The sequence below is a fragment of the Juglans microcarpa x Juglans regia genome, chromosome 5D (genome assembly GCF_004785595.1).
Source record: "Juglans microcarpa x Juglans regia isolate MS1-56 chromosome 5D, Jm3101_v1.0, whole genome shotgun sequence".
NCBI lineage: Eukaryota > Viridiplantae > Streptophyta > Magnoliopsida > Fagales > Juglandaceae > Juglans > Juglans microcarpa x Juglans regia.
In genome coordinates, this window is record NC_054602.1 from 12392354 (window position 1) to 12409212 (window position 16859).

The 16859-nt window shown below is 35.7% G+C and overlaps 1 protein-coding gene across 1 annotated transcript; it reads left to right on the top strand.

The window, feature by feature from the left end:
• Positions 1-1237: 1237 nt before the first annotated feature.
• Positions 1238-6827, top strand: LOC121266253 (phospho-N-acetylmuramoyl-pentapeptide-transferase homolog). Its single transcript, XM_041170030.1, is given in 9 exon segments — positions 1238-1690; positions 1852-1926; positions 2100-2317; positions 2628-3078; positions 3196-3260; positions 3980-4173; positions 4965-5048; positions 5051-5172; positions 6530-6827. Coding segments are annotated over 9 exon segments (1524 nt in total). The 5' UTR covers positions 1238-1558; the 3' UTR covers positions 6713-6827.
• The last annotated feature ends 10032 nt before the right edge of the window (positions 6828-16859 follow it).

Here is a 16859-nt window from a genome sequence, read left to right on the forward strand (position 1 = left end):
AGACCTAGCAGGTTTGTTTGGGATATTATCAAAGCAAATCTGGAGATCCAAAAGGACAGACATACTTCCTTACTTGGGAACTGGAACATACTGGATTAAGTGATTATAGAGGGTGGATGATTGCTATACAACCTGCCACATTCAGTTTTGAACGTTTGATGCAGACTACCAAATGCGAATTCTATGTTCACCTGCTCGACACAAAGTTGCTAACTAACCAGTCAGCCTCGAAGAAACATTCGGTGTAATTTATATATATTTATGGCCATTCGATAAATTTTGTAGGCAATTCGATTTTCTGACTGAGTTGTCATGCACCTGCATTTTGTTTGAGGAATCAATATTTTCTCGAGTTTCAAATGGGAGGAAAATATATGAGAAGGGTCTTTTAGCATTAATTGATATCTGTATAGAATTTCAAGATAGCAATAATAATTAAAAAAAAAAATCTGAAATAATATTTGTTCAAATTACCTGCAATTATCTTAACACAAGTGTAGTGTCTGACCAGCTGTGGTGGCACACTGGTGAACTGAGGCAGCCCGGATCCCATAAGTATTCAACTGATGTATCTTTCTACTCTATCATGCCCTGAAATATTAATATCCAACCTCTCTTTATTTTTTATTTTTCCCGAAAGACCAGCATCTTTCTTTTATTATTTTTTATTTTTTATCAACCTTTATACACGGAAATTAATCTTTTTTTAATCCATGATAATGATATAGAGCAATAATAATCTTAGGCTTGGTTTGGTTCCATGAACTTTTTAAAATATCTCATCTTATTTCGTTTCATCTCAACATCTAAATACTATTTAAATACAAATATTTTTTAATTTCAAATTTTTAACTTTTCAAATTTTTCATCTAATCATTACAATTTTTTTAAATTTCAAAAAATAAAAAATCAACTTATTCAAATTTAAAAACAAAAATGATATTATAACTTTTTTTTAACTTTATAAATCAAATCTTATTTTATTACTATTTATAAATTATTTTATTATTATACGTAAAATTTTTATCTAATCACATATTTATTACTGAACAAGGCCTAAAACTCTCACACGTAGAGGCCCACTTGAGTTTTTGAGGGAGAGAGAGATTGAGAGAGAAGTTGGGAAAGAAAAGTGGGCCTTGAGCTGAGAGCAGTAGAAACAAAACATAGATTACAAGAACCAGAAAAAAGACATTCAAAATGTCAAAAGAAGAATGCTCAAAAACTCAAAGTTACAAGTGCCTGCCACCTAACCCATAAAGTCACGCTCATAGCGCGTGTCTAAATCGCCTTGGCGACAATGTCGAAGCCAACCGGTGCCACTTTCCACCCTCCACTTGCTTTCTTCCTTCGTTTCTGTCTTGCCCTTTCACAGGCGTAAAAATGCAACTGAATTTTGTCTTTATAAAACTCCGAATAGGCTCTGCCCCATCCATCTCTCCCATTTCTTCCTTTTAATGGCCGTCTTTCCCTTACCAACCTCTCCTCCAACATCTGATCCGTGCCTTTGCTTCTTCCTTTTCACGCCCTCTATCTCTTTCTCTCTGTCTCCGTAGCCATGCACTCTCACTCTCATTCTCTGAAGCCTACCCATTTCCATCGCCTACACTTTTCCTGGTTGCCGAAACCTGTTCCTCTTTTCACGCCCTCTCGCATTCGATCCGCTTCACTTTTTCCCCTTGATCTCAAGGTAATTTTTTTTCACTCTTTTTCAAAGCTGCTTTTTGCTAATTATGTTTTTGTTTATGCCAATGTTCGGTTCACTGAGAAATTCGTTGAGCAATCAAACAGAATTTTCTTTTGCTTTTCATAATCAATGCCTTGGTTTGTTACCTTTTTCTTTTCGTGTAGTTAAATGCGCCGATTGTTCAAACACCTGGGTGCTGCTTACGACGCAGTCTTGTTCGATTTAAGGCCTTCGATGGGGTATTCTTTTAAGCTCTGATACTGTAGGCAAATTTTTGGGATAAATTAGCTTGTTTCGGTTTCCTAAATGTATACATCCTGTGTACTTGGCTAATATGGATTAATAAATTCTTCTTACTTATAAAAAAAAAAAAAAATCCTAAATGATGCATTCTTTTTGCTTTGCTTGATAGGATTCTATCGACATACCATCCCTTGATGACGGGAGCGACATGGATGGGACAGCTGGATACGTGCTTTCATCCAGTGAAGGTGAAGAGAGCGATGCAGAAACTATGCTATATCCAGTAGCCGACGATGATTTGCCTAAAGTCCTTGTGTCGACTGATGAGGCTTTTTCAACGACTGCTCACCGGTTTGCAATGCTCGGGAGAAGGCGCAGGAAACGCAGGCAAGTATGCCGGCTATTGTCGTTAGAATAAGCTTTATTTGCGTTCTCTCTTTTTTTATTTATGGGATTCTTTTGATGCTTATAGCAGTTATGGTAACTGCTCAATCTTCTTTTAAAGATTTAGTTCTAGTAAATTCTGCGCATCCCGTCCCCTTCCGTAATTGGCTTGTGCTCTTGGGTACTATTTGAGTAGTCATAATTGTAGTTTGTAAATCACGTGGCTTCTCCTTTCTATTTTTTTTATTTATGTATCAATGATATACATGGTTTCTTCATTTTGATCTCGGTCTTTTGCACGCTATAATTGCAGGATTAAACTTGGGGTTTTAATCAATATTGGACTCATAATCTTCTTGATGGTGCTTCTTTTATTCGTGGATTGGTGTGCATGGCGGATAGTTAGGCTGCCTTTAGAAACATTTTACTTGACCCGCCCTTTTCTTATATCGGCCATTCTAGTCTCTTGTGCAGGCTATGTCTGTGTTCCATTACTGTATAGGTTCAGGATTCATCAAATAATCAGAAAAGAAGGGCCTTCTAAGCACTCGTTAAAAAAGAGAACTCCCACAATGGGTGGATTATTTTTTGTTCCTATAGGTGTAACTGTTGCCGGATTCATTGCTGGTTTTTCTTCCACTGAAGTATCTGGAGCAGCAACAGCAACTCTAGCCTTTGCTGCAATTGGGCTACTTGATGATATCTTAAGTGTCAGCAAGAATCATAATAGTGGCTTATTGGCATGGACAAAAATTTTGTTGGAGGTGAAGCTTTTTTCACCGATTGCTTTCTTCTTGATTATAATATGCTTATTGTTATTTGAGTTAGTTGTTAATTCCTAACAAACTTGCTAATAATTTTTAAATTGGGATACTGTACAGGTAGCTGTTGGGACCTGGTTCTCATTTTGGTTGGATACCACGAGTATATCGTCACCTTACAGCATGTATAGCTTCTTGTAACTAATCTGATCAACATTTTTCTGAGGGTAACTCACATGTCTATTCTCATGATGACAAACTTACAAGACAATGTCAACTTCTGTTATTTCTCGAAATATTTTCACTTCTTTAAATATCTTTTGATACTTGAATATTTGATGATCTAATTAAATATGGATCAAATATGATTTAATTTTCACATTAAGAAACAGAGGTTGGCAAAGAAGGCTTTTTTCTTTTTTGTTTCTACCGGGGAGGGGGGAGTGAGAAAAGACAAATGAAAGTAAGCAGGTTTTTTTAGAACTATTAACAATTTACAAATAATAATATATTGCTGGATTTCTTAGTAGTTCAAGCAATATCAGCCATGATAGCTCACCTACTGGACATATCTTCATTTAATGTTTGCTATCTATCATTGTACCTTTATGTGTACAATTTCTCTATCACCCTAAAAGTAACAAATCATTTACTTGATATTTAAGTTTTAATTCTTCAGAATTCTCACCAAGCTGTTAAAGATTTGTTTGATCTAGTTATGCCCATGGATTGTGGGTTAGATTGATGCCATGCATTTATTATACTGTTTTCATCAATTAATGGAGGATATGCATCTAATATTGAATACTGTGCTCAGACACTTGGTTCCTGCATATCTATGAGGTAGCTGCTTCCATTAGAATTTGCATTGATTTGGGTCATCATTCGTTTTTTCTTGTGACAGAAAAATGTTGCTTCCTCTACCGGGACCAGTAGGACTTGTGTACCTGGGAAGATGTTATCTATTGTTGACTTCATTTTGTTTTGTGTCCATGGGAAATGGGGTTAACTTAACAGATGGTCTCGACGGACTGGCTGGAGGGACTGCTGCATTGGCTTTTATAGGAATGTCAATTGCAGTGCTTCCAATATGTTCTGGTTAGTATGGATGTTGTTAGCTAACAACATAAATTTAAGGGGGCATCTGTTTTAATAGGCAGAACATTTCATTATTTTATTTGTGTTTTGTGGTTTCTGTTTGAACTGAATATATCTGGTAGGAACACTGTTGAGCTGATATATCTTGTTACTGCCCTTGTTTTCTTGTCAATATGTTTATGTTGTTTCGCCATCCTCTTGAGACAATTCATCATTTTCTGAAGATCTCTTAATACTTCATATTTTTCTACTTGCGGATTTTGATGTGCATGCTCAATCATATTACTTTACTCACATCTTTATAGCCACATTGGAGGTCTAAATATCTATTTGGAATTTGTGACCTAGAAAAAAAAAAATCTTTTCGCAATTTGGCTTCATGTTCATACCTATGCTTGCACCTCATAACTGGATCTTCCTTATGAGTAACAAATTTTAGACCCTTCATATTCTACAGTTGCATCTTGCTGGTGGAGAATATTACTGTGATGTTGAAAATTTGGTCTCCATAATATGCTGACTAGGCTTCGTTTGGTTATCAAACTCCTCTCAACTCATCTCAACTCATCATTACAACTTTTTCAAATTCCAACACAAAATATAATAAACAATTCAACTTTTTCAAATCCCAAAATAATAATAATATTAAAAAATAATATTCTAATAATATTTTATCATCTCAACTTAACTCAACTCACTTCAACATCCAAACACAACCTAAGTAGAATTATAAACCTAGCCTCATCTTGATACTTCTTTAATGATAACTCTTGTTTTGCATCATAAACCAGACCTTGCTATATTTGGGGCATCAATGGCAGGAGCCTGTGTTGGTTTTCTTTCGCACAACAGATACAGAGCATCTGTATTTATGGGGGCACTGGCTCCTTGGCACTTGGTGGAGCATTGGCTGCAATGGCTGGTTGTACTGGAATGTTCTTTCCATTATTTATTTCATCTGGAATATTTGTCATTGAGGCATCAACAATTATCATACAGGTATGTTATCTTGGTTGCATTTATCTCATCTATTTAAGTAGAGTAATTCTACTCTTAGGCCACTTAAATCTCCAACACCACACACCAGCTGAGCTGGCTTTTTATTTTATTTTTTAAAACGATTTGTTGGACTTCCTGAATCTTCCATTCGAATTTCTCTCTCTGCTCTCCCCCTCCCTTTGCTCTCCCCCCTCTCTGAACGCAGGAGACAAAGAGCTCTCCCCTTTTCTGTTAAACCGAATAGAGGCTTTGATTTGAAAAGAAAAACGAAGAAAAATCCCAAATATGAGCGATTATCAAACAAGGTTGAGAGATCCCTAAACCCCTTACATTTCAATCGGCTGTAGAGAAGAACGGAAGTGCAAATATCTCTGTTAAATCTATTCATTAACTTTTTTGTCAGTAACTTAGCTTCAAATATATGGGTTTGTGAAACCGAATGCCGTGAAAAATAAAAGAAAGAAGAGCTAATGAATTGTTATTAATTTATTGGGTGAAAAAACACTCATCTTTCTCGTACAGCTTTGATGGGAGGAATTTTGTTGATGTCGTCTCTAGTTTTGAGAGATTTTCCCCTTCATTGCCCATGATTTAGGTGAAAAAAAGGTCAAAAAAGATCAAAACTACAAAAAACACCCGTATAAAATCCCACCAGTAATTACAGCTTGAACCCACAAAAAAAAAAATGCACAAAGGAGAAATCAGGCACCAAAAGAATAAGAACTTCAAACATTGTACTTCTTTCTGGGTCGATGGGTAGTGGGGGGAGAGCAAAGAAATGAGTGGGGGGAGAGCAGAGTCAATGGGTAGTGGTTTTGGGAGGGGGAGAGAGATTCGCAGAGGGAGGTGAGGGGAGGGGGAAGAAGGAGGATTCGGGAAGGGGAAGAGCAAATGAGAGGGAGGGGGAGAGACAGAGGGAACTTGAGCCGTTTTTAAGAAACTGGGTTTGCCACATCATTAGTGTGTGGTGTTGGAGAATAAACCGGTTGAAGAGTAGAATAAGTAACTAAATACTCTTATCATTCATCTCGGAACTGCCACATTTAAGCAAGTTTTCTGCTACTTCGACTACATCTTGCATCCTTGGTCACTGTTCTCCCCTTTAATTATATTGCCTACAAAATAACTTTTGATAGGCCTGATTGGTGAAAAATTGAAAATTATTTCACGTATTGCTGCACAACTTGTTGGGAAGGATTCATGTAGGCCACACCCAATTATTTGGTATACATATGAACGTACACACCCATGCATGCATGTGGTTGTGTGTCATGGATGGTATTCGCTTAGCATGAAAATCGTGATCTTCAGAAAGTGCAATTTCCCTGTCTGATAGCTGACTATACTTGTGCTATAGGTATTGTATTTCAAGGCGACCAAATGTTTGTGGGCAGCTGGGCGCCGGCCATTCCGAATGGCTCCCCTTCATCATCACCTTGAGTTATGTGGGATCAAAGAACCAATCATTGTTGCAGGCGCATACGTCGTATCCTCCATATTGGCATTATTTGCTGCCTATGCGGGTCTTATTTCAGCATGACATCTCACAATCATGTTTTTCCATTAATTTTCTGATAGTTAGGGTCACCGAAGTCATAGTTCTTTGTGTATTCTTTATGATTCTTTACTTCGATTTGAAGTTTTCTGTTTTTCCATCCTTTTTGCCCACCTTCTTTGAAAAATGCAAGCTAGCTAGAGAAGTAATAGAATGAAGAATAATCATAGTCATACAATTAGTTTATATCAATGTGAGAAATGATATTAGCACATCTGTTTTATATCATATTTTACAACCAGCCAATGTGAATGTCATTTATTAAAAATGTTTGAATTTTTTTTTTTAATTTCCCATCTGGTTTTAATTTAGAATTTAACCACCTTTCATTTCATAAAGAGTTATTTATATAGCTGTGACAATGATTGTATATGAGTTTGAGAGTGTAAATGAGTAATCAGTTTCAATTTAGCTCGAATCGATTATTAAATAAGTTATTCACGAATACTTACTTGATCAGGCTTGGTTACTTAACTATATAAATTTATGTAAAACTCACTTGACTCAGTTATTATTTATAAACAAGCCCTTATAAAGATCCTTCCACTATATTTGTTGTGAATTGTTTCTTCTTTGTTGAACTTATTTTGTTTTTTGACAACCCCAACCCGGAGTTTCTACTTTGGTTAGTTCAGGATCATCTTTCGACAAGTAGGTCAGGAACCTGATAAGTCCCGTGTTGAGCCAAGGAAGGCGTTTAGGGCAGATATAGGTTCAAACCCGAGGGTCGAGAGTGGTAAGTTCGCAGACTCCTGAGATGCGACGGTCGGTGTTGTCCTAGGACAAAATGAGTTGGATAAATAGATCCAATTCAACAATTAGTTCCAGGTCGGCTATGCCGCCTGACATTGTTAATGAGGAAAACTGTACTTTCGAAGCAGCAGAGTCACCTGTGCTGGGATCATGGAAGATTCCAAAAATTGATGTTAGTAAGATTTATCGTACTAACTGGTTTGAAAGAACACTACACACAATTTTGCGTGCGTACTGTTGAACAAACATATGCTATTTCTAGATCTCAAGAAAAATGTTATCTCTTCCCAAAAGAACAGATGACAAAATTATTGATGGAAGGATTTCGATATATTTATATTGGATCTGTTCAAATTGCTGCCAAACCTTTAACAAGGAGAGGTATCAACGCATCCGTACTGTTTTGCTTAAGGGATGCCAGATTCAATAATTTTGAAACAAGTATTCTCGGAATGATCCAATCCTCTTTAACGGATGGACCAGTCCATTTTAACTGTTTTCCTGATTTAACTCTTGCTATTGATGATGAACATATTTCAAAATGTTTAACTTTAAACATTTTAACTTCTGGTTATGATATGCTTAAGGGAAGCAAACTCCTTACTTTGATTTACAGGATTTATTATCGTCTTTTAAAAACGAATTTAAATCCAAAAGCTATTGCAAAACCCATCCAGGAAAAAACTCTTCTGATCCAGAGTTCTACTCCAGATGCGGATGTTACAACTCCAAAAATGATTTTTTGGAAAGATATAATTCTTCCCAAAGAATGGATTTTGGAAGAAGAAGTTCCACCAATCACTAGAAACCCTGTTGATAATTATCCCAGTAATATTCAACAGTATTTGGATGGAACCATCAAAATTAGTTTTGATCAAACTAGATCTCCAGGGTTAAGAAGAAATTCTTATGCTGGATCTAGTTCTTCTTTTGAAGGGTCGGGAATTCCAGTAAGAAGAGACCAAAATCTCAAGCAATTTCTGGAAGATTCTGTTAAAACTGCCCAACCTGTTAATCCTGTTTTAAAACTGAAAGGACTTTCTACGTCCTCTCAAGTTACTTCTGCTTTTTATTCTACACAGGATGCTGGATCCTCTAAAGACCAGCCCACTCAAAATGAAGCTGATAAAGAGGATGACTCCTCTGTATCACCCACAGCTTCAGATATGGTAGCTCCTGTTGCACCCCAGATTCATCACAGTTTAACTGTGTTGAACAAACCATTTGCGTTTGATCTTGTTTATCTTTTTGAAGAATACAAACTTTCAAAAAAAGTGTTAGGCGAAAAGCCTATCATGCAAAGTATTCTGAAAAAGAAAAACAACATGTTAAACGGAAATGGAAAGAAGAAATGAATAAGCAGCAAAAGCATATTCTTTTCTTTGATTTTGTTGAAAATACTTATATTTCAAACAACACTTTAAATGTTGTTAAAACTGATTTTGTCAAGGAAGAAGGTAAGATGGTAGTTCAGTCAAACCATCCACCTTTGGAGACTGTTCTTATCACCCACAAGGGAGTTGAGATATCTGCTTCACCTTTTAAAATCTCGAAAACTGTTTCCAGAGATCCTGAGAAGGACAAGATTCTCAAAGAAACAAAAAAGGTTATTTCTCAAAATAACTTTGTGAATCTTGCTCTTCGTACGATCGGATAACAGTTAGATCGGATTGAAGAAAAGGTTGAAAAATCTGATCCTATTCCTTTGGTTTTGAATACAGATCAACCAAAGAAAATAATTGAAAAACCTTTGATTATCTTACCTGAAAGTCGAGCCAAAATTGATTTTAAAAATCCTCAGGCAAAGACTCTAGATAAGATTGATCAAATGCTTAATGATCTGAAAAAAGAACAGCCTTCTACTAGTGCTTTGTCTAACAAAGAAATAGAAGAAGAATTTCTAATTGAAACTACAGATGAGTCTTCTAACGATCACTCTTCTGAAGAAAAGGATCTTGATTTACTTGAAAAGAATTTTCAAGATATTATTTTAAAACCTGAAATCGCCAGATTTTCTTCAAAAGGACCTCAACCAATGAGTCTGACGAAGAACTGGTATTCCAGGCCTACTCCTCCTGATTTACAGTTCGAAGAAAAAGTTTTTCAAAACCAATCTTCTTACTCCGCTAACAAGGTCTACGAATGGAATATTGATGGTTTCTCTGAACAAGAGATCATGAATACCATGAGTAAAATGTCCCTTGTAGCAAATGCTTATGTGAACAATAATATCAGACAACCTGATATTGTTAAGATTTTAACACAAGGTTTTTCCGGTGTTTTAAGAAACTGGTGGGATAGACATCTTACCAGAGATGCTAAGGAAACCATTCAGAACGCTGTCAAGTGTAATGATGAAGGGTTACCTATTTTTGATGAAACTATTGGATCTGCCCAATCTGATGGAGTTAATACTTTGATTTATACAATTTTAAAATATTTTATTGGCACACCATCTGATATAACTAGTCGTATCAGTGACCAGTTAAATAATCTTAGATGTCATCAGATGTCTGATTATAGATGGTATTAAGATGTTTTTATTTCAAAGGTAATGCTTCGGGATGATAGCCAGAAGCCTTACTGGAAGAAGAAATTTATTGATGGTTTACTTCGTTTGTTTGCATACAAAGTGAAGGATAAACTTACTATTGCTGGGTCTCTTAATTACGACACATACACCTATGGTGATATCTGTGCAGTAATCAAGAAACTTGGTATTAGTATGTGTAATGATCAAAGAATGCTCCGAGAGCAGATGAGAAATAGTAAGAAAGCCAAATACGAAATGAGAACATTTTGTGAACAATTTGGACTTCCTGCTATAGCTCCCTCTAAAAGGAGAAATAAGTTTTCTAAACCTCATGGTGGTATCAGGAGAAAACCCCATGATGAATTCTATAAGAAAACTTATAAAAAACCATTTTCTAAACCATTTTCTAAGAAAAAGAAATCAAAAGATTCTCCTCAAGAAAAATGTTATATATGTGGCAAATCTGGACATTTTGCTAATAAATGCCCCCAGAAAGCCAAAAAAGATAAAAAATTTAAAAAGAAGCTTAATCAGTTGAATATTGATAACAATGATAAAGAAGAACTATTTCGACTCCTAGAAATAGCTTCGTCTTCATCATCTGATATCCTTGAATTCAGTTCTAGTGATTCAGAATATCATTCAGAAACTGAATTTCCAGATTCTACTGGTCCTAAGCTAAGTTGCAATTGTAATGGTACTTGTACTCAGAATAAAGGAAAGACAATCCATGTCTTGACCAAATCTGAAGAACAAGAAAACCTATTGCTAACCTTGATTTCTCAAATAACAAATCCTGAGCTTAAAGAATAATATCTTCTTAAGTTAAAAAAGGTTATGGTTCGTCAAGAACTAGAACCCTCTAAGCAAAGGATTAGTTTTCAAGAAACCTTGGAGAGATTTCAAAAGAAAAAACCCAAGGAAATTTCTACAAATGACTTACAACACGAAATAAATCTTGTTAAAAGAGAGATCGTTGAACTCAGATTTGAGGTTAACAACCTTAAGTCTGAAAATGAGATTTTAAAACAAGAATTTTTGGTGTTTAAAATTGATAAACAACTTGATCAGGATATTCCTTCTGATAATGAGCAAACAAATGATTCTGGTTCAAGCCAACATGAGTTAGCTACTGACAACCAGATTTGTTTGATCCATCATACTATTCCTCCAAAATGGTTTTCAAGGGTTACTATTGTTGTCGCCCATGATTTTCAATTTTCCGTTGTTGCCATGATTGATTCCGGATCAGACCTGAATTGCATTCAGTAAGGACTCATTCCTAGCAAATATTTTGAAAAATCCTCTGAGAGATTGTTTTCTGCTAATGGCTCTCAGATGAAAATTACTTTTGAGCTCAACAATGCTCATGTTTGCCAAAACAATGTTTGTTTTAAAATCCCTTCTGTTTTAGTCAAAAACATGTCTGACAATGTGATTTTAGGCATTCCTTTTATTTCTGCTTTATATCCTTTTTTGACTGAAAAAGATGGTATTACTACCGATCCTTTCGGTCAAAAGGTCAAATTCAATTTTGCATCTCGACAAGAGATTAATCAAGATAAAGGTCTGAAATCTTTGCTTTCTGCAAAGCAAAAGCATCTTAATTTCCTCCAACAGGAAATAAGATACAAAAATATTTCTGATCAATTATCTTCGCCAATTTTGATTTCAAAAATTGATGATTTTAACAAGCGTCTTGTTTTTTATGTTTGTTCTGATTTACCAAATGCTTTTTGGTATAGGAAGAAACATATCGTTTCTCTTCCCTATATCAAAAATTTTGATGAAAACACAATCTCCACTAAAGCGAGACCAATTCAGATGAATAGTCAGACTTTAGAGTTCTGCAAAAAGGAAATTGCAGATTTAGAGAAAAATGGCATAATTAGGGAAAGCAAGGCCCCTTGGTCCTGTCCAGCCTTTTATGTCCGGAAAAAAGCTGAGCTAGAGAGAGGTACCACTCGTCTAGTCATTAATTACAAACCCTTGAACAAAGTCTTACAGTGGATTAGGTACCCTATTCCCAACAAAAATGACTTAATTCATAGGTTAAGTGATGCTGTAGTCTTTTCCAAATTTGACCTCAAATCTAGTTTTTGGCAAATCCAGATAGCCGAGTCAGACCGGTATAAGACTGCTTTTGTTACCCCCTTTGGTCATTACGAATGGAATGTGATGCCATTCGATCTCAAAAATGCCCCAAGTGAGTTTCAACATATCATGAACGATATTTTCAATTCGTTCTCTGCTTTCACCATCGTCTACATAGATGATGTTCTTGTTTTTTCAAAGTCTATTGATGAACACTGGAAACACTTGAATTCGTTTCTAGATATCATTAGACTCAATGGTCTTGTCGTTTCTGCACGGAAGATCAAATTATTCCAAACCAAGATTAGATTCATTGGTTATGATATTTCTGAAGGGAAAATCAGGCCCATCCAAAAAGCCATTGATTTTGCCGACAAATTCCCTGATGTCATTCTTGACAAAACTAGTTACAGAGATTCTTAGGATCTCTTAACTATGTTGCTGATTTCTACAAGGATATGAGGAAACAATGTCGTCCTTTGTTTAAACGACTCATTTCTCATCCTCCTCCTTGGACAGAAATCCATACAAAAATAGTGAAGAAAATCAAAGCACATGTCAAGACTCTTCCGTGCCTTGGTATCCCCACTTCTGATTCATTTAAAATCGTTGAAACAGATGCCTCAAACATTGGTTATGGTGGCATTCTAAAACAATCGGTTTCACCAGGCTCTTCCGAACAAATCTTTCGTTTCCATTCTGGAACCTGGAACCCTGCACAAGAAAAATATAGTACTATTAAACAAGAGATTTTATCTATAGTACTATGTATTTCTAAATTTCAATCTGATTTATTAAATAAGAAGTTTTTACTTCGTATTGATTGCATGGGTGCCAATTTGTTTTAGAACAAGATGTTCAAAACATTGCATCAAAACATATTTTTGCACGATGGCAAGGTATATTAAGTGTTTTTGATTTTGATATTGAATACATCAAAGGTACTGATAATTCTATCCCTGATTTTCTTACCGAGAGTTCTTGCAGACACCCAACCATGAGCGAAAGCAAGAAGAAGAAAGGCAAAGAAAAACAGAGAGTGAATCTCCCACCTCTAATACCCAGTATAAAACTCATCAAGAATGAGTCTAGATCATCCATTGTGCCCAGTGCCGTCTCAACAGCACTGGATATTGCCAATAGGTTTACGCCTCTTGGTAAAATTGTGCAACCATCGACCTTCGCGTCTACGGTTTCTACACCTTTTGAACCATATGCGAAAGCAATGGCATCAAAAGGCCTTACTTTGATCACTCCTCAGTTTTTCCTCCTAAAAGGAAAATCTGAATATATGAAGAAGCCATTTATTACTCATCTGTTCCATATAGAATCTAACCGTTCTAATTCAACAGATCCGTTCAAAATAGTCTCTTCCTATTTTCCCCCTAATTTCCACTGGATACCTGAAGATTCCTAAAAAAATCTCCAGTATTATTCCAGTATCTTGATTCTCACCAACTCTCTTACCATAAAACCCATTTATGATAAGAATGACTCCACCAAACTGATTTACCACAGTGCTTATATTCTTCGAGTCGTAACCGAGGCCGAATGGGCAACAAACCCATGGACTCTTAAAAAACTCCCAGATACTGCACTGAGTTATAATTATTTTGATTATATAACGGCCTGGAGACGTTTCATGTTTTTCCAAGTACCAGATATGAGCCATTCATGGTTCATTAACTTTGATACAAGATTCAAAGGAACATTTCCCTACTGGTTTCTCCAATGGTGGGACCAATTTGGGATAATTCCCCAGAATCTCTCTGAGCAGCTCGCCAGAGCTTTTACATTTTATCAACAAGTTGCTGGTACAAAACTGAACCTGCATTCCCAGATGTTTCCTTATGAGCTCCATTTTTGCAAGAACTACAAACTATCGTGGATCTTCAAATGGACTTATAAGAAAAATGCTGATATATTGGACAGAGCTTATTTCACAAAATGGTGGGATAAGTTTGGATTTGCTGATAAAATAATTGACCAGATGATTAAAGATTTTCCTCAAGTCGCTCCTGATCTACAAGACAAGAAGAAATTCCCTACAATTAAGTCTGGTTCATCTATTCCTGAATATCGCCTGATATGTCAGGCCCCTAAATCTCCAACTGCTTCATCAAGAGGAAAAGCCACCAGCTCATCCTCAAAGAAATCTTCTAAGTCTGCCAAAGATAACATCCTCAACAGACTCGGTAAAAAAGACCTGATAAAACTGTTGGAACAACAACTGTCTAAGTCTACGAGCGATAATTTTGAAGATAATTCGGAAGCATCCTCCGAGGCTTCATACAGTAATATTTTTGGTCATGATTCAGAAGTCATTCCAAAGCTGGAAGATGATTGACTACTACTTGAGTTCAAAGAAGACCGACCATAGTCCTCTTTGAGATAATTGTCACTCTGCACCAAAAGCAGCCGCCCATAGAGATAGCTGGAAGACACAGAGTCGACCAAATCCTAAATTGTCATCTTGCGCCGAAAGCAGCCGCCCACAGAGACAGCTGGAAGACACAATGATGACACCATGAGCCCCGTGCCTAAACAGTACCCACTGTTCACTCACGGGTCGATACACTGTTTTACTTTTACTATTGTAAACAGGAACTCCTTATTTCTATAAAAGGAGAACCTTACTCTGAGCTAAGAGAACTCAAACCAGAACTCACTCGAGAGAAAACCCTGACCCTCTCAACCTTGTTCTTGAGTCTCCTTATTTACCCTGATTTTGTGTAAGTGCAAATTTGCACTACCTTGTACCTGTAATTACTTTAAGCTTGTTAATTTTAATAAAGCTTATATGTCTATTACAATTAATTTTGCAAACTGCATACATGCATATGGTCGGTTTAACCGCCTGATTATTTTGTGCTTGCATAAATTAATTATTGTGCAATATATCTTCCATCCTTCTTTCTCTTGCTTCTTTTCCTTCTCTTCTTCTTCAGTCAGCTTCGACTTTTCCTTCTCTCCGCTGTCTTATATATATATATATATATATATATATATAGTTTACAATAAAACAAAAACACAAAGATATTTATATAAGCGCTTGTTTTAGTTATGAGCTATGCGTTTTAAGGCCAAAGGCATTACAAGCTTGCTACTTATGTTTAAAATTACAAGTTTACAATCTATTTTAGTTTTTCCTACTTCTTAAAGTTGAAAAACCTTAATACTCATAAAAGTGTTGAGATTGAGACTCAATTATTCAAGTTGAGTTTAAGGCTTGTTTGGGTAATGAGCTATTCTCAAAATTTCTCATAATTTTATTCCCAAACATCACTTAAATACAAAACAATTTCAAAACTTTAACTTTTTCATCTAATAATTATCTAATGAACACAAAATTTAATAAAATTTTTCCAAACTTTCAAATAAAACATAAAAAATAATATAATTTTTCAAATTTCAAAACAAAAATTATATTTAAACAATTTTAATTTTATAATATTTTTATTAAACTTTTTATTTCTCACTTCCCAAAACTCAATAAAACATCAATCCGTCTAGGTACAGCCGTTTTGGTGGACCGAATCCGCGCACGAAGCTGACATGGTAGCAGCTTTTTTTCTATAAAAAAGAAAAAAAAAAGAAAAAAGAAAAAAAAAAACAAAGAGAAAAAGAAGAACATTAGTTCTTCTTCATCTCAGTTCCGGTTCAAGAAGAATCAGTCATTTTCACCTCCCCTTCGTCTCCCCTCCCCCAAATCCCATCTTTGCACCCTATTTTCGCCGTTTGTGGGTGGTGCTCTCTCGTTCCTCCCTCTGTTGCAGATTGGCCGATCTCCTCCGTGACCCACCTGTTATAATCATTGAAGATCCTAAAACTCTAGAATATTTGATGCATTTACCATACTGTTTATGAGATTTAATTTCTTTGCGTCATCCACAAACCATGTCCCAAAACCATCTTCAAAATATATACCACCTACACTCTCATTCCTTTGGCATTTGCAATGCTGAAGACAAGAAGGATCAATTTTTGTATTTCTAAGAAAACCACTGTCTATCCCTCGAGCTCCATACTGTAGCATACTTGAGCACTCAAGAAATTGTGAACAACTTGAGGCTCTTCTCCTCAAGCATTTGAAACGAAACTTAAATGCACATCTCAAGTTTGATTTTCTAAAACACGGGTTACTATAGAAAAGACAAGGTCCAACCCTAGACAAAATTTGCAGAATTGCTTAAGAAGTACCTATCGATAAAACATCTGTATCAAACTAATATCAAACTTAGTCCAAAAGAATCCAAAAAATCCCGTTTGGTTCAAGACACCTACATAGTGTACATTAAATCAAAAACAACTATAAATCATCAAAGTCTTCAATGTCTTCAGATTTGTTTCGATAATGTCTAAAGTCAGAGAACAAATTCAAACAAACATATATCCTGGCAGTGTTTTCTTAGAAATGCAATGGTAGAGAACAAATGCAAAACAAATGCAAATCTTTTCTACTTGCAGCGTAAATTAATCCGAGATTGTAGATGGTTCGAGCAATGGCAGTGTTTACTCGTGTCTCGAACGAAATCGCAAGGAATTGCATTCTACTCCCACGTATAGCCTGCTCCCATTTCATTTAAATTCCCTTCCTGTCCAAAACTCATTCACTGAAGTAAAGTAAAAACGAATCGTTTCATTAAACAGTACAAGTGGATGATTGGGTGCGCGTTCATCCCCTAATTTGCCTTCATTCATATTTTTTCATAAAATATCTTAATTCAAACTATTTTACCGCTATTTATAAAA